Source organism: Vanellus vanellus, assembly GCF_965231255.1.
Source record: "Vanellus vanellus genome assembly, chromosome: 14".
Taxonomy (NCBI): domain Eukaryota; kingdom Metazoa; phylum Chordata; class Aves; order Charadriiformes; family Charadriidae; genus Vanellus; species Vanellus vanellus.
In genome coordinates, this window is record NC_138919.1 from 15,352,040 (window position 1) to 15,370,055 (window position 18,016).

Consider the following 18,016-nt stretch of genomic DNA (forward strand, 5'->3'; position numbering starts at 1 on the left):
AGATTCTGAGCTGATATAAATGCAGAATGATTCTTATAATGATCTAGATTCCTAGCAGTCCAAATGGGACCAGAACCCTTTGAAAGCCCTTTCTTTCTAAAGCTATGGAAGTTCATTTGGTTTGCACAGGAGTTGGGAAGGTGTGTCCCCAGGTAAAAAGGCAGATTTTGTTTCACCTATATGTGGAAAATTGGCTTTAACATAGTTTTGTTTCACTTAGGCTTGCGTATCTCGGTCAACACTTTCTTTCCTCTCATACCAGAAAACCAACTGAATTATCCAGCCTGGGACTAATTGAAGAGAGTCTGAGCTGGTACAGCGCCTTCGTGATGTCAGTGTGGTCCTGCTTAAGAGAAGTTAACTAAGCAGCTTTGTTTCAGCTTTTAAATGTTAATGACTAGTGAAATCTTGTAGTCCCATGCTCATAACCTCACCATTTCTCTCTATGCTGTTTTGAGAAGTGGGAAGTCCAGGTCTTGAATTTCTAAGACACTCTCTTTCCACTCCCTGGAGGTAGCAGGCTTAGACTCAGATTTCAGGGCTTTCTCCATTTACATTCTCTGGCATTGATTTGGAAAGAAATCATTCAGGCCCCTTGCCCTATTAATAATTAACAAGAAAGTCACTCGCTTTTTCAGTGTCTTGACTTAAGTGAACATGGCCATTATTTTTTTCTGCCAGCCCTTATCTTTCCTGCCCAGACATCCCAAGGTTCTCAGTGCCTGTAATTGCCACTGTTTAATTCTGCAGAACAGGACAACCTCGGAGTATTTTCCTCACCCTCCTGTACAATTTCCACCCTCCCCAGAAAAGGAGCTGCAGAAACTTCTGGACATTCCTCTGAATTGCCAAGAGGCCTAGCCTGTAGCAAACAGAACATGTGTGGCTTAGAAACAATTGTTTCCAGGCAATGTATGTAGGGGGACTCAAAATGTTCACACTCAATTAATTGTGTGCAGCAGAATGCTGGAGTCAGTAGGTAGTCACAGTCAAATGCAGTACGCCTTGATGCCCCACAATTTTTTGGCATGCAAGAAAAGTTAGAGCAGTTTGCTGACATCAGAAAAAGGACAACAGAATTAAATTTGTTTAAAAAAATGCTACTGTGGATGTAGAAATTGAAGATTTCATGCATTAGAAGAGCCAAATACTGCTGGAAATATACAAATAAAAATATATAAATATACAAATAAACTGGAAGCTAATTGAAAGCGTGTTTTTTGCCTCCCATGTTTCCTCTCCTGTATCCTGCAGCCACAGATACCATACACACTGGCAGAAAAAAATGCACACATTGAAATCAAAATCTTGTGACTCATAAATGTATGTATTGTGGTTGAGTTCCAGGAGACTCACTGCATCACTGTGTGAGTTCGGGTTTCTGGACATGGGTAATGCTCACTACCAAATTACAGAGATCCTCTAGCTGTTGATCTTTGGGGTGGTTGCACAGGAGGTGATGGAGGTATCCAGCTGTCTAGCTGCAATATTGTTGTACTGGATGGAGCTATGTGGAAAAGGCAGGAAAGCTCTATTCCTTTGCTGTATACTGGGATGTAGAACTTGGAAGTCCTGGTTTCATTTCATGGTCCTTGCTAGTAAATGAATTACATTAGTAGTTGGTTTCTAATGCTGCCTTGGATTCACAGAATAGTTTCTAGGTTTTTCCCTAAGTATACCTTGTATCCAGCATCTTTTTGTACTGAATTCTCATCAGGAAGACATGAGCATGTCATCCAGTGTGGCCAGGATACCAGCACAGAAAAATACATTGAAAGGCAGGAGACTGTTAGACTCCGGAGTCCTAGGTAACGTTTGGGACTATGAAACTCTGGACTTGCTGTGTATTAGCTCTCAGAAGTTACAATATTTTACTTCTTTGGTCTTTACATGTTGATTTATCTTGTTGTGACCTTGTCTCTTCTCTGCTTACATTTACAAAAAGGATGAAGTTTGGAGAGGTTATGGGAATGGAAGACTAATATTTAGGAAATGGATTCCATTCACCTTTAGCATGGATTTGCCTGCAGTTCTTTAGCCTTTTCTGTGCCCGAGGTGTCTAGCTATAAAAAGTAACATTGAGATCATCGTAAAGTCTAGCTAAGTGGCATAAAGTAAAGCAGGAGTGGAAGTCTTATCCTTGATGAAACCCAAATATACCTTGTGCTCTCCTGCGCCGGGAAATGGAGTAAGTAGTTTCAGTGACAATGAAAAAATAACAGTAGTAATCTTGTGGCTGTTGTCTTTAAAAGTAGAATCGGGGCAGTGTCTGGCCCACGTAACCCCATCCGTAAGTTGAAATTTAAGGATAGAATAGGCTGGAGGAGTGACGAATATTGTATAATTATTATAAAAGTTAGGAAATGCAGATTTTGAGTTCATGCAAAGAACAGACTACTCCCTTTTGCATGGCTGTTACAATAGCTGCTTTCATTATGTTATGACAAAAACATATGTGCAAAATTAATGGTACATGCTGCAAATACTAGACAGCTACAACAGTCCTTTCCAGTCTTAAATTGGTTAAATGATCAGTTAGTAGGATTTTTGCCTGATGAAGGAATAGTAAAGAGTAAGTGAGATTTATCACGTAACTTAAGGTCCACTTCATTTGCATTATATTAACTGTACTGTCTGATTAAGTCAGTTTGGGGAGCATGTGTAAGAGAGAACATTATATGCACGAGGAAGTGGGTTGCTGTAGAAACTCTAACTCTGCAGCTATATCTACACCAAAGGCATGCTGAGTCATAACTACCATCAATTTATTTAGCTCAATTTGGTAGGAGTAAACAGTACCTTGTTATATCCAATTCTGAACTCTTTCTCCCCCAGGTCAGTAGAACCAAACAGCAACTCAGATGCCTTCTTATTGTCTACAAACCCTGGAGGGATTACACTGGGATTCAGTCTTTGGTATCTAAAATGAGAAAGACAGGTATAATGATATAAGAGCTGCAGTTAGTGGTAGTGCAGAAAGGCTAATCGCTGCTTAAGATTTTCTCTGGTTTAGCTTCCAAGCCCCACGGGCACGGCACTGAAGTGCTAGTGGTAAGAAAGCTTGTGGACATTTCTATCCATCTGTGCAAAATGGAATTGCTTGTAGGGGGAAGTAGGCATTCATACCCGCTCCCTCTGATTTCACATGGTCAAGATCACTGCACAGGATGCATACCTCCGTGGTATGTGGAAGATGTGCATTCAGTAATACTGTTGGAATTCAAACAACATGAGTAACTGCCTATTCATAGCAGATTTGTTTGATGTTTTCCAACTGCTTTCCATTACTTGCCCTTCCACTTTATTATATATCATAGGTGAAAATTTATGTTGCTTTTCCCCTCTGCAATTCACTGTTTCCGTGGTTGATCCTGCAAAAAAAGGGTTGCAGGAGGCAATGCAGCCTAATAAATAATGGTGCCGATTTGTCTAGTTCCAGGTTGTGTATTTCTTAATTCTTTGTGCTTCTCTCACAAAATGAGAGGCTTATTAGACATCCTGTCTCTAGCCCTGGCACTTGGAAGCGTCTGTCAGACTAACATTCCCTTGAAGGGGTACAAGGTAGTCTCTGAAGTGATGACCCAACTTCTTTCATTCGTGAATAAAGATCTGTTCAGCCAGCCATGGCTTGTGCTGAAGGCACTGTGTGGCTTTGCCTGAGGGTTGCTCTGCAGTGCTGCAGACACCTACGAGACTGTTAAAATTTGTTTTGAACAATGCAGTGGATGAAATGTGGGGATGTGCTGTGCAAAGCGGTCATCAGCTAGTTCAGCTGCTCCTGGAACGAGACAAAGAGGAATGGAGTGAAAAAACTAACAGGAGTTACCGAGGCTGGAGAGAGAAAACCTTCTCTATGATAAAGTCATTGTGCTTTTCGCAGTCAGGCGAAAAAAAGAAAATCCCCACACAACACGGTAGGAAGTGAGCCTAGTCCTGTGTGGGCCCAGAGGAACAAGCTTACATGCATGGAAGCAACCTTGGGCAAGGCGTGAACCTGAAACTATTTCAGGTAAATGTTGTTTCATGATTCTAGCTTATAGTGTTAGATAAGTATTCCTGCAGGGATTACCATCAAATGAGGAGTTAACAATGAAAAGACTTGCTCTCCACCAGCAAGTCTGGAGGAATATCTCCATGAACTGGTAACAGCCATTGGCTTTTATTTGCTGGGTGGACCAGACCCTAGAGACAGACCATGCTAGAGGACATGCAGCACACAGTAACCTTGTTTAGGCTTACTGAAAACCCCTGTATGACTGTCGGTTATCAAGAGCAGATGAACTGGCAGCACAGTGCATAATGAAAGCAAACAAGGATGTCTGAAAGGACTGGATTGAACTTGTCCATAACCATATAATCTGGCATTCAGCTTTGGATACCATAGAAATATTAACACAGGAGTTTCCCCATGATGTATTTACCCTCTTCATTTGTGACTTTCAAGTCAAAATACTAACCAGCCTCTTTAGGCCTTTCTTGTCCTGTTTCTAGCACTCATGACACCAAATGTAAGTACTGTGACACCAGCCTCAGAAAGATATACCACACCCTCCAGGTGCTGTACTGCGTCTCAGGAGACTGGGATGTAATTCTCTGCTCTGCCATATCCTTCCCATGTGACCCTGCAAGTCCCTTAGAGGGGTTTCAGTTGCCTAAACATAGTGACATTTTAGATACATTCACGTATCACCAGCCACCGCTCCGGAAGACCACAGGTCTCTTCTAAGCCCTGTGTTGTATCTTTTTGCCCCTTGTGGGTGTCCCAGATACCCAAAAGCATTTTAAATGACACTAGTGACACTATATGCCAAAGTTTCAGTAACTGAATGCCACCCTTCTCTCTTTCAGTTCTGCGTTGGTAACATCAGGGTAACAGCATGAGCCAGCCTTGGGCAGGGTTGAAGATGAACCAGGGAGACTGAGCTGCTGCTTGAATACAAAGGCATTGACGGCAGTTTACATACAAAGGCATGGATGATTGCTTACCCTGTAGAAGTTGGAGGCAGTCACAAAAAAGGACCCTCTTTTCTACCTCTTGCTGCCACCAGCTAAAATCAATATTATTGCACTGAATACAAGAGATGCTCTTGAAAAGGAGTCACACTGAAGTAGTATACTGTAGCTGCCAATGTAAATCTGTCTTAACTGACTTAAGTTAGCAGTTCAGTGCTGTCTGGATAAACTACTAACCAAATAAAAATATGCATCATTTTACCTGCATTCTGCTTTGGTTTAGAGGTTGTTCTCTTATTGTTTATTACCCTAAAGAAATCCTCAAACCAGATATGAACACTGTCTTTGGAAAAGATGAGTAGCTGCATCCACAATATGCTGGCATACACAATTTTTTGCACTCTCAGTCAGTCTCCTCTCACTTACGCTGGCACTGCTTTGCCAGTTTAGCATAGGCTGAGATGGAGTTGCATATGCAGGAAGAAGAAATAAGATCCGATCCTATTTGATAGCACGAAATCTGAAAAGCAGTTTCCTAAACTGTTTCCCGTTCCCCTTTCAGCTGCAGAGTCCTGGGCTGATGACAATCCTAGCAGGCAGCAAGTTTTTCTGGTTGATAGAAACCTGACATTTGTCTGGGCAGCAGAAGACCACTGGCTGCCAGGAGGGGATTATGTAGCTCGTCATTAAGCCGGGACTGCACTCATGCTTCCATCTGTGCAAGCATGTTTCTGCAGCAGTGCTTGGTAGTGCCTTCATGAGCAAAGTGAACACAGTGTGTACTGTCTGCTTCTCTTAGTGCTGGAGGGGCAGAATTTTCAAGGACAGAGCTAGATTGTCTTTCAGCACGGAAGACAAGTATGCAGAGGCAGACACGGGCTGTTACCTGGATGAAGGGAGTGTTGTAATGACGGGATTAATCCTTTCCACAAAAGAATGATGGAGAAGTACCGGGCACCAGAAACGACATTTGCTTGCCGACACATTTTGCTGACAGTACTGATTGTACTACATAATATTCACCCTACCTGCAGCCTCCTCCTCTTTAAAGAGGACGCAGAGCAGGGACATGGTGGATGTGTGGAGCAAGCCCATCACTGCTTCATTCAGGTGATCCTCGTTCTTCCCTAGCCACCCCGTGATCTTGTGTCACACCTGGTAAGGAGCAGAGGAGAAAAGGCGTGACTAGCTCAGATACAGCAAGAGAATAACCCAGTAGCAGTGCATGAAAAAGCAGATTTCTGACTGTTAAGCTGCGTACAGAGAGGGAGAAATCCTCTGTGGGTGTAGGAAAAGGAAACGAGTTAATGCTGGCACGGGAATAACATTAATGCGCTCCCTGGAGCCTTGGGACTCCTGAGGGGCCCTTACAATGGAAAGCCCATTTGCCCCAAATGAAGGATTCTACAGGACTGCTAAAGGAAAGGATGTTGTGGAGAGATCATATTTTTACCTTTTAGGCTCCGACTTTGATACACTGACAGGGGGGACAACGTGGCTTATAGACTGGTATAACCAAACAATCAGAACATATTTTGGCACAGTCAAATGTCATTTTCAAAAACCTGCTTGGTAGCAAAGAAAGGAAATAGTTGCTGAGTGTAAAAAAGATGGAGCAAAGGGCCTGTGATTCATGCTCTGATCATGTTCTGTCAGTATGTCTGTGCAGTGGAGTATATGAATAACTGGTGGAGTTTGATAATATGCTTAAATACTGTTCCTGCTGGTAAGCATTAGCATGGCTGCTTGACAACACAGCAGAGGCGAATCACATACACGAGGAATGGCTAGACAAGCTGCAGCGAACTGCAGGACTCTGGCTCTTCCAGCAACATGCAAGCAATAGAAGCAAAAGTGAATTTAATCCTTTGGCTGATGCGCCTTTTGGGTAGTTTTCCTACAGCTTTGTGATACTAGCAACAAGCCTGGGCTTGAGTTTTTGGGGGTTTGTTCCTTTTCAGAATATCTATAAGGATTATATTTTTAATCAAGGCCAGTGGCAACACGTTGAAGAGTCATGAAGCAGCCTTGCTGTTATTTGTACGTTAAAATGCTCAGCTGTTGCATCACTGGTCAGAGATTTGCACAATCCGTGTTTTCAATTAATTGTTACTGGAAAGGATTTCTGAGATGAATGTTTCTGTGCAGCAGAGCCAGTCTTTGGCTGCAGTACTTCTTTAAGGCAACAGAGCCACACTCATTTGCACCAGCAAAGTACTTTTTCCAATGCTGCTGTATGTTAAAACCCATGGAAGTTTGATGTGATCTATTCACTCAGAGGACTTGGCCTCTACGTCTTGGCCTCATGTCTGACCTCGCTCAGTGCATGTTCTAGCTTACTCAGGGTTGGAGGCAGGGGTATGGCAGAAACAGCACTTACTGTGCCAACGTAGTGGTCGTTATAGATGGCAGCCTTCAGTGGCCAGTAGTGGCCTTGAGGAACACGCGCATGCTGGCCAGACCCCTAGTTTTGGCACTGTAGTGGTAAGAGGGTCTTTCTGCTCCAGCTCATCCCCTGCATTCACTGTGGGCCTAGAGATGCCCCTCTGGAGCTTTCCAGAGTCCAGACCCGTGAGCTGAGCAACTCTTCTTCTGAGGGAAGAAGATTACCATGTTAATCTGAGTGAAAGGAAGAAAACTGCTCATTGTCCCTATCTCCGTGCTGCATACTCGGAAAAATGGTTACAGGCTCTGCTTTCAGGGGCAGGCAAGCTCTCCAGCCCTGCTGGGAACTCGCTGAAGGACAGAAAGGAAGCAGGTCTCAGCTCTGTCCCTTCATACACACACACTCCATTCAGCAGAGCTTTCTGGATGGAGCAGAGGCAATAATACACACCTCAAACAAGGTGTTACAGCAACTGCTCTCTGTCCAGGATCCCATATGCTCTGGGAACCATGTGCCGGTTTGCTCCAACGTGGTTCCAAAAACACCTGCAAAGCAGGGCTGGTGAACAAAGAAGGATCAAGTCCTCCTTAGCTGACAGCTCAGCCATCTGGCCAGGCCTGCTGCCCCGTGGCAGCTGTGAATGCCAGCTCCGACTCTCAATAGCACATCTGTTCATTTAAAAAAATAAATCAGCGTGTTGTTTAAGGTCATTTTATATTCCCTGGAAACAAGTGTCTGGTTTTAGCAGCTTTTTCAATCTTAACAAACTGGCTGAGCTTTTAGCATGCTGGCTTTGTCCTGGTTTGCTGTCACCAGGCGTGAGATCTCAGCCTACCTCCGTGTTGTCCACCTCTGCCTGTTCCTCTCTTGGCTTCTGCTTGAACTTCATAATGCCCAAGTGCATGATACCCCTAGTCAGCTTGTAAACACAGCTCCTCTCTTCTGGACTGGGGCCCAGGACATCAAAGGCCACCTGGCAGAAGGGGTACAGACCCACACAAGGGAATTCTTAATCTGCACCATAAGCTGGAAGTCAGCCCGTAGTGCTAAACATCTAAAATAATTTTCCAGCCCATTGAAATTTGACCAGCCAGGTCCCTTCAGACTAATGTGGGACAGAGTAGCTTAATGTTGCTGTAAACCAGCACTCTGCTTTTCTTCCGTATACTGATTTATCCTAGCTAAGAACCATGTGCTTTGACAGCAGTTGTTTTAAGTGTCTCTGATACTGTAAGCAAAATGCATCTGGGATATCAGCTCATTCCACCCTTCACCATGCTTTTGAAAATCAGCAGGACATGAGCAGCAACAACCCCTTATAGCAATTATCCCACATCTCAGCTAGCACAGATACAGAGGAAGTGTAGCTCTGCTGGGAACATCGTGCTTTGCTCTCACAGCATGCCCGGGGAAGGCAGAGCGCACGACTCTTGAGCATGCCAGAGAATCTTGCAGTGTGTTACTCGTGAGCCATGATTTGGGACTGCCTGTCTTAGTGGCTATGAAAATCATATCTGCTTTGTACAAAAGGCTTGTTTGCAACGTACAAATCCTGGAAGCTGTAAAATACCAACAGCTGCTAGAAGGGGCACTGTAAGTTCAGCAGCTGGAGACTGTTTGATCTCTCTGTAGCTCAAGTCCTGCTTGTAATAATAGTCTCGGGAGCCAGCAGACATTACCAATAAGCTCTTTTCAGTTACAGATACTCTTCAAAATGATATTAAAAAGGAAAATGTGTGTCAAAAGCAGACAAAGGGTCAAGTCTTTCTCTTACAAAAGCTGCTCCTTGAGATTACATACGTACGCGAGATGAGCAGGTTTTAACCCATGGTCTCTGCCACAGCTTTCAGATCTGTCAGTTTTCAGGCTTCAAACAAACCCTATAACCAGCTTGTTTGAAGTCCTGCAAACCCCAGGCCATTGAATGTTAAACAGAAACTCCTACATCAAGCTCATTTGCTCTGGAGCAGATCTTTTATATTCAGCCTTCAGCTCACAGACAATTGAATAAATCTTTAGGCTATCCCTAGCTCCTCTTTCAGTAGCTTATTTATCCTCAGGTTGAAGAAGCTGAACTTTATTCCTAGGGGAAACTTAGGCTGGGGCAGCAGCATCCTGTTTGCTGTATTTTCAGTTTCACTGATTTTTCTCCTTACTTCAGTGAGAAGTGACTCTTCCCCACCATCCGTGTTGTCTACTGTGATCACACCTTGATGCACCCAGTGGTAATGATTAGGATTGGGCACAAGAAGCAGTTTCTACAGCAAGAGACAGACCAAAAGGTGATTACACCAATTGCCATCAGTTCAATCAAAGCATAGCATGAGATTTTTGACTGGAACTGAACCCTCAGACTGGACACTGAGGGTTCTTCTAGGTTTCAATTCCTGGACATGTTTTGAGTGTATCACATAAGATAAAAAGCCTTTTGTGGGATGAGTTTCTTGGGCTACCTGAGAGATTTTGACATAGCAGCTGCGTCAAAGTAAGTGGGATTGAACACCCAAACCTTTTCAACAGTGTTGAAAAACTTGTCCTGGCTGTCTTTCCTGTCCTGAGGAGATGTAAGCAATTGACATGAAGCAGCTCAACACTTTGTTTTGAAAATAATCATTTTTACCTTAGTGGCAGCCCTGGCAGATCAAGTGGGGCCTCCCCATGCATTGATCAAGATAAGGGAAGACAGCTTTCTTTTCTCACTCTGGCCTGCCAAAGGAAAAGTCACTTGCAATCCTCTTCTTCCTGGATAATTAGTAACAAACCCCCACTGCAGAGAACCTATTTCAATCTCTAGCCAAGTACAGTTCTGGTGAGTAGGTTTCTTATTCTAGAAACAGAGGCTCGAGCAGGGATGTGTGCATTAAAGGGAGTGAGCAACACACACAAAGTGCCATACTAATAAGTTCAAGCTTCTTCTTGGAGAGAATCTGGTGGAAGATATGATAATCTGTCTCAGCTCCTTCCTGGGAAATGACACGTGACTTCTCCAGACCTGGAGCACAGAGGGAAACATATCCAGGGGTAGACAGCAGCCAGAGATTGAAAAATCACGGCCCTATGGATGTCAGTGAGAATTTTGCTTTTGATATCAGTGAAACCAGCATTTCACCAATGTCCTTTGGAAGTCCTGTGAGTGCAGCAAGAACCATAGTCTCTTTCAGAGATACTCTCAGATCATGCTTTTAAGCTTCACAACATTCCTACTGGCACAAGTTTTAGTACAGCTATTTTGGTAGCTAGTAAAATGGAGGCAAAAGATACCATGGCTTGTCCAGTTATGTCAGTGCTGGGTTCAGGAACACATCTCCAGACTGAGTCATCCTACTTCTAAGCATCCTCTGAATTGCCAGTGCGTGGTTTATAAGATTGACCTGTGAAACCTGTCCTTATACTGCCCTTTCTTTCTGAGAAGAGCTCTGGAAAAGATACTTTGTACCTTTGTACTCTGTCCATACCTTCTGTCAGGCACTAATATGCTGAATTTGGCTGCTGGTCTTCACAAAAATCCTCCTCCTCTAGACCTCACTGTATGAATTCATTCAGCTGTACCAGATCACCAGATCTTGCTGGCAGTCCTGGCTGGGCATTTTTCATCCTTGCCTGTCAGTGGAAGTCTTCTGTCCATATAGCTCTGCTGGTGAACAGCATCACGTGAGTTCTTCAGACAAATTTGGGTTGACTCAAACAACCTTTATTACCCATTTTAGTTAGCCCAGGTGGCCTCAGGGAGCAGTCATACAATCCCTTCTGCCAGCAGAGCTCCAGCGAGGGTGCAGAAGGACCTTGAGCGGGTGCTGCTGCTTGTACAGTGAAGGTCTGTCCATGCCCTTGCTCTCCAGGCCAGGCTGGAAGAAGATGCAACCTGCCAGGAAGCAACATGAAACTTGCCTTGGCCCACTGTCCAGAGAGGCAAATCCAACATATGGTCTCTGGGTGTGATGCAAATCTGGGATGAGTTGAAAGTAGGAGGGATGCAGACAATCCCACATTAAAGAATAACCGGTCCATATGTTTCCTCTCTCCTTTTTCTTTATGCTAAAGGGCTTTAGTCAGGAAACATGGTGGGCTCTTTTTACCTTGAGAGCTGGGATTTGTGGTTCTCAATTTAGTCTTGGATGCACGTGTGCAAACAAAGAACAATGCACCTTCCCTGGACAGCTATTTTTAGGGTCTTGGTTTGCAAGACAATTATACTGTTGTACTGATGAACGTGAGTAATGGTTGCAATATAATTGTAGAATGAAAAGTGCACAGCTTTTGGGGGAGGCATTGTGTTTTTTATGTGTTCACACAGAGTCTCATAGGCAACTAAAGAAAGAAGAAATAAACTTGTCAGCTAAAGCACATAACTTCACTGTGGAACTAGGGGCAGATTTTAGTTTCATTTACAGCAGTGCAGATCCCTCAAATTAACAGAATTTATTTCATATTTGCATGTGTCTGATGTAATCGGAACAGGGTCCATTCAACACAAGAAAAAATCCAAAAGAAAATTAATATGAAGAATGATGTGCTTACAGCCCTGAGTGTTAGCCCCAGCCAGCTCGCCTATGCTACCAAAGTGAATTCAGATAAATTTGCCCTAGATGAGAAAATAAAAGATGAGTCTGTTAATCAAGATTGCAATATCTGTAGGAAAACAGAAAGTAGCTGAGAGGTTCTGAGCGTTCATCAGGGACAGACAGCATTGCCTGTAGGGGCAAATTTGCAAGTCAGTGAGAGGAAATTTAATCTTTTCAAAGATCAGATCTATAAAAAACCTCTTTCTTCTTGGATTCTGTATTAGAGCTTAAAGAAATCCTCCTTTCTCTGCAGCATATGGCAGAAGTATGTAGCACACAGAAACAGAGGAATGAGACTTCAGTTGAAACCCCCAATGTTTTACACTGACAATTTCAAAATTAAAAATAATCTGCAAAAAATGAAAGCATTTTGAATCTTTGCAGAAGTAAACAGTTGAAAGGGCATGGATTCGGGGTTGATCAAAACTATTTTTTCTTTTGACATCTAAAAATATGAAGTCAAAGCAAAATCGACTGACAAACTTTAGTTCAAGAAAATGGGAACCAATAATGCTTCATGTGAAATGTTAGTAAATATAAACCAACTGTAGTGCTTGAGGAAGTATTTAAAAATAATTTTTGTTTTTATTTCTTCTGAGGGAACACCTTTGTACGACCTATCGGTGAAGGGCTGGTATGTCCAAAATGGGAGGAATTTTTCTTCCTCATAGTTTTAGCATTATCAAGGGTCTCCAGAACAGGATTCACCTGGATTATTTGATTTTCCAGGGATTCCTACAAAGAGAAGGTAAAAGTCAGCATCAGCAGGATGCTCAACACTAAAGGCTTAGGCTTTGAGCACAACTACTCCTCACCATCCGAAGCAGCCCAGTAAATACATTTTCTGTCAGTCAGCTCCCACAGAAAGCTGACTTACTGCTGTGAGCAGTAATTCCTTTTCAGGTTCAGCCCTCCCGAAGGCTCTCCACAGAGGTCCAGCTTTGTGGATTTTGGGGCAGGCAGGGGTCTGGTTAATCTCCCCATTTCCAAGAAGCAACACCAAATGCAAAGCGTAATGAAGTTTTCAGTGCTTAGTACTTCAGTCTTCCAGAGTTTTGGGGACGTGCCAGGATTGAGATACCCACAGGGGAATGGTAGGGCAAGGCTGGGATCTGCAGGCAGACAGTTAGGAGAGAGGAGTGAGGTTTATTGCGTGTAGGAAGAGGAAGATTATTCCAAGGATAGAGGGCAGCATAAGACAGGCTAGGAGTGCGTGTAGGGTAGGGACAGCCTCGGGGGGAGAAGTTGTGGAGGAGGTACAAGCTGGGACATGACAGTCCAGAACTCTGGTTGTGAGGAAGCTGGAAGGAGAAATAGGAAGCCACCGAAGGAATCCCACAAGGCTAGAATAACAGGATTTTTGCTGTAAGGCCAAATGTAGCTGCTGTTTATGTCTTTAAATCCTGAATTGTTTTACTGACCACCATAGTAGAGTCAGAGGGGAGAGGAAAAACAAGGAGACAAGAGAGACAGAGACAAAGAAAGAGACAGAGACAGAACAGGAGGAGAAAGAGAGAAAGAGACAGAGACAGAGCAAGAGAAAGAGCAAGAGCAAGAGCAAGAGCAAGAGAAAGAGAAAGAGAAAGAGAAAGAGAAAGAGAAAGAGAAAGAGAAAGAGAAAGAGAGAAAGAAACCAAGCTGCTTTCAGCCTTAGAAGCTGCAATGCCTCTTCATGCTGAAGCAGCCGTTAGCATGGAGGGTTTCTTTCCATTTGCTAACAAAAAACATACTTTGCTATCATGAGAAAAAAGACCAGATCTCCCTCCCTGATTATTGATGCTTGTGTCTCCTTTGTTATTTGGACAACTTGCTTTTCACAACGTTTTACCCAGATAAAACACTTTTTACTATGTTTTGTTTTTGCAGGTGGCAGGAAATAAAGTGCTGGGAAATCCCACCTGGCCGAGGATCCCTGAGGCTGCTCTACAGCGCTGTTCTCTCAAGAATCTCTATGCTCTCTGCAAACGCTGTGATTATTCCTCCCACTGCTGTTTATTTCAGTTTCCAGACCACCTGCAAGCCCCCAGAGCTCTGTGTGAGGGTAGATTCATTGCAGCCACAGATCAATATCACACTCTGTTTTATGAATGGGAAAAAAGAAATGCAGGGAATTCATTTGAAGACAGGGCAGAGCAAAGCAGAGAACTCAAATGTCCTGGTGCTTTGCCATTTGCTTTTCGCAAGTGACAGACAGGCAGTGAAAAGGCGCTTGGGCATGAGCTGACACTGGAAGATTTAAGTCACACCCACCCACCCAATTTACAGCAGCACAGACTGGCCCTCTGAGTCAGGATGGGTTCCTGTCCTGCCATTACCCCATGCTGCTTTGCTATTGCCCTCTGCCCTTTCAAATCATAGATCCTCATGTGGGTGTAGCGCTGCCGCAGGTTGTCCAGGACACTGGCCTTGTTCAGGGCGGTCATGTTCACCATGTCATCGATCTGTTTGAACTTGAGCGCAGGTTCATCATCCACCGTTCCATCCATCTGCTGGACATTCTTCACTGTGATGGCCTGCAGTGTTGGGGAACAGAAAGTAGATGGTGTTATTCTAGATAGGTCTCCATGGACCACATGGGAAGACACTCTCTTGGACGTGCTTCCACTTCAGGTCTTGTTCTAGCTGCCACGGCCCCTGGCTGGTGGCCTCACGAAAGGAGTCCCACAAATCGGCTGACCCACAGAGCAAAATAGGTCTGGACTTTGACATGGTTACACTTCCTCTGGGGGCAGTAGGCTACTGCTTTCCTGTTGAACTCATAAAGTAGAGCTTAGCTGGTTGATTGCCATCTTCACCATGACTGTCATCCTTTTCAGACTGGAGGAACCCCCCTTTCTCATCCTTCATCCAGCAGGATGTCTTGATGCCATAGCACTTGTTCATGGCCTTAGTTTTCTCTTTCTCAGGAGGAGCCAGGAACTGTGTGGGGTCAGCATCATCCACACGCTCTTCCTTATGAGTATCAGACGTCTTCGCTTCTCTTCCAAGCAGAAGGTAAAACTAGAAGGAAAGGAGAAGGTGAACAGTGCTTCCCACATTGCTGAGAAAGCAGAGATTGAAGAAGCCTGGAATTTCCAGTGGTGCTGTCCTGTTTACACCAACGATACCTTTCCAGTTCAATAAGAACCTGCAGCAGAAGGAACAGGCAAGTCAACATCCCAGACCTGGGTGATAGTTCCTAAGAGGGGCTAGAAAGAGAGAGATTAACTGGGGAGAAATAGAGAGAATATTCCCACTTTCTCTGCAGCCTTCCTCATTTTCCAGTGCCAGGCCACTGGGAACCTGCCTATGGCTGAGAAAGGGGACCTTCCTCCCATCTTTTGTTTCTGAAGCCTGTAAGACCCTAAGGCCCAGTTCTGGTGAGGGCAGTTCTTGGATGGGGAGTGCCAGTGGGATTTCGGGACCACTGAGAGTGTTGGTGGTTTTCTGTGATTCCCAGAGAACGCCATGAAGTAGCTGTAAGTCAGAACAACCACAGAGCTTCTTGCTCTCTCCCTGGGGTAAGGCAAGCCCTGTGCAGGCACCTCCGGTGCAGTGTGGGCATAGACCCTCTTAGTGTGAAAGGCCACAGCAGTGCACAAAATAGCATAAATGCAGGCACAGCAGTAAAAAGGGTTCAGAGGAACCTGAAAGGGAGGACCTGGTTCATCAGCTCCTGTCCTCAGCCAGCAACACCCATCAGGGTCATCCAGGAGAGTCCATGGCCCATCCACTTCACCTGCCCCTTGGTGGTTTTCACCCTCGTCACAACCTAAGACCATACCTGTGGCAAAGCCACAGGGGGGAGCAGGGGAGTTCAAGGACATGACTCATGTCCCGCGGCTTTGCATTTTTGGGGACCTGTTCCACGTTGGGAGCAGACTGTGTCCCACACTCCAGGCAGTCTTCCTTCCCCCACCCACGCATCTGAACTAGCTTTAATGTTGTCAAGGCAACAGTCAAACTGCTGATGGTGAGCAGTCTTTGTCAGTGTCCAGCTACCTAAAGACGTGCCTACGATACCTGCTCGACTTGTTGCTCCCTGCAGAGGCAAAGCTGATTTCATCACTACTATGCATTACTTAGATTAAAGGGAACACGGGCTGTGCTGCGGCTTTGTTTTGCTGTGAGGACACACTGCCCAGGCCGAGGGCTGTTCTCCTCTCCACCTCTGCAGCCCCTGTGATGACAGCCCCAAGCAATGCTTTGTGCCGGCCTTGTGAGTCACAGCCGCCTGCACGGGAGGCAGAGGAGTCAGTCTGGGGTAAGCAGGAGAAGCCCCTGGGGCGGGTGGGGGACTCTTTGCCAGCGGGATCTGGTTTTAGAGGCTACAGCTTGGGCTGGAGTCAGAATATCTTGACACCGCTTAGAGATGATGACGGCACTGGCCCTTCTGGTGATCTCATTTTCCCCACCATCCTCCTGAAAACCTTAGTGGTCTAAAAATGTATGCAGACAAGGACTCCAGGGCAGCAGTGCAGCACCTTTGGAAACCAGTTTTAAGGCTCAGGAAGGTCGTGGTGTAACGCTATCAGTTGCAGTCTGCTGCTCTGGAATGAAGCAGGAAGGAGAACCTTTCCTCTCTATTTCCAATTCCGATCAGGCAGAGATAAGGAACTGCAACAGCTCATCAATCATTTCCCCCCTCAATCTATATAGTTAAATCTGTAGACTTGCTGGGTTTAGATGCCCATATTTGCAGCGTATTTTGGGGAGTTGATTCTGTGGCCCCTTTCCACAGAAGGCTCAGGACTACACTGTATCTGTCACCTCCTGAAATACGTGGACCAACATGCTCTTGGAAGCAGATCAATGAAACGTTAAACCAAACGCCTACAGAAGATAAACGCATGTGACGAAAAGTAATTCGTACTTCAGAGTTTCTTGGGTGCAGGTCTCAGACCTTTCTGGAACTTTCGATTCTTTATGCCTCACCATCCTTTTACACTGGGGAAACTGAGGCACAGCATGATGACAATTTATCTTCAGAGTTGTCCACCCACTGTCAGTCCAGTCTTTGGCAGATAAAGTACCTACAGAAAGTCTATTTTATTCTGGGCTTTCAGTCTGAAGCCAGTAGGAGTGACTGGCGCTTAGCTCCTCTAAAGGCAGCCTTCAGCTGTGTTGTTTAGGTACCCGGAGACAATATATGTTTTTAAAAGCTTAGGCATAAATGTAGTCCCAAAAGCCATAGGTTAAGGAAGTCGTAAGGCCACGCCAACAATTTGAGGTGAGTTAAAATTCTGAAATTTCATTTCCCCCAAATCACGTGGAATTTGATAAAGTTATTGTTAAAATACCCATGAGTTTGAGTCCACCTGTTATAAAACACAGTGCCTGTCGATCCGAATAGGCTTCATATACACCTGCAGGCACTCTGCTTTTCTCTCCCTGCCTCTGCTTGAGATTTCTGCCCCATGGAGGTGTAAAGTCCTTGCTGATCTCCACCACATGCCTCTTCCCAGCCATCACACCCAGCAAGTACCTACCAGGCTAAACCCACCGTCTTGGAAGACGAGTGCTGACGAGGGCTGGCCAGGCTCTTTTGTAGCTGTCCAAAGGGCCTGAGCCACCACTTAATGTTTTAAAAGAGACAACACATTCCGTATCCATAACTTCAGCGGTCTGTAACGCTGGGAGCCTGATTGGGAAAGCTTTGGTCCCTCAGGAGAGATCAGATAATGCTTTGTTTCGTGGGGATTTCTCCTTGTCTTTCCTTTCCTTATAGGGTGTTTTATGAACTCAGCTGCTGGACTACAGGGACAAGAAGCCAAACAGAAAGCTCTTCTAATGAAGCCTTTGTTCAAGGTCACGTCTTTGGCTGTGCCCTTCTTGCCGAGGCGGACTGGCGGATTTCATCAGTGAGAGGAGCTGATCTTCGGCAGACAAACTGAATCCGTGGCAGGAGCAGCTATGTCGGTGATGGAATTAAGGTTGCATATTAAAATAATTTCCAGGCCCCATGTTTATGATGAATAAATTCTGAGTGTTTGCTACAAGCAGGGCGGATAAAGGCGGCTGTTGTGTTACAGCCTTGCGCGTTACGATTGCTCAGTGGATGGGAACTGCACTGAAAGACAACTGCTTCTGTATCAGCTTCAAGTATTTCTCTGCTATATTTGCCTCAGCTGGAGTG

General features: G+C 44.8%; 1 protein-coding gene across 1 annotated transcript in view; it reads right to left on the bottom strand.

The window, feature by feature from the left end:
• The window catches only part of MYH16 (myosin heavy chain 16), a gene marked incomplete at both ends in the record, with an annotated part of 42,457 nt that overhangs the window by 21,497 nt on the left and 2,944 nt on the right, over positions 1 to 18,016 (bottom strand). Inside the window, 15 exon segments of the mRNA XM_082490745.1 lie at positions 762 to 862; positions 1,680 to 1,732; positions 2,800 to 2,920; positions 3,355 to 3,371; positions 3,716 to 3,763; positions 3,767 to 3,778; positions 4,987 to 5,028; positions 8,175 to 8,312; positions 9,496 to 9,597; positions 10,222 to 10,331; positions 11,079 to 11,201; positions 12,516 to 12,636; positions 14,217 to 14,414; positions 14,497 to 14,573; positions 14,697 to 14,901. Of these exon segments, the coding sequence (XP_082346871.1) occupies positions 762 to 862; positions 1,680 to 1,732; positions 2,800 to 2,920; positions 3,355 to 3,371; positions 3,716 to 3,763; positions 3,767 to 3,778; positions 4,987 to 5,028; positions 8,175 to 8,312; positions 9,496 to 9,597; positions 10,222 to 10,331; positions 11,079 to 11,201; positions 12,516 to 12,636; positions 14,217 to 14,414; positions 14,497 to 14,573; positions 14,697 to 14,901 (1,468 nt within the window).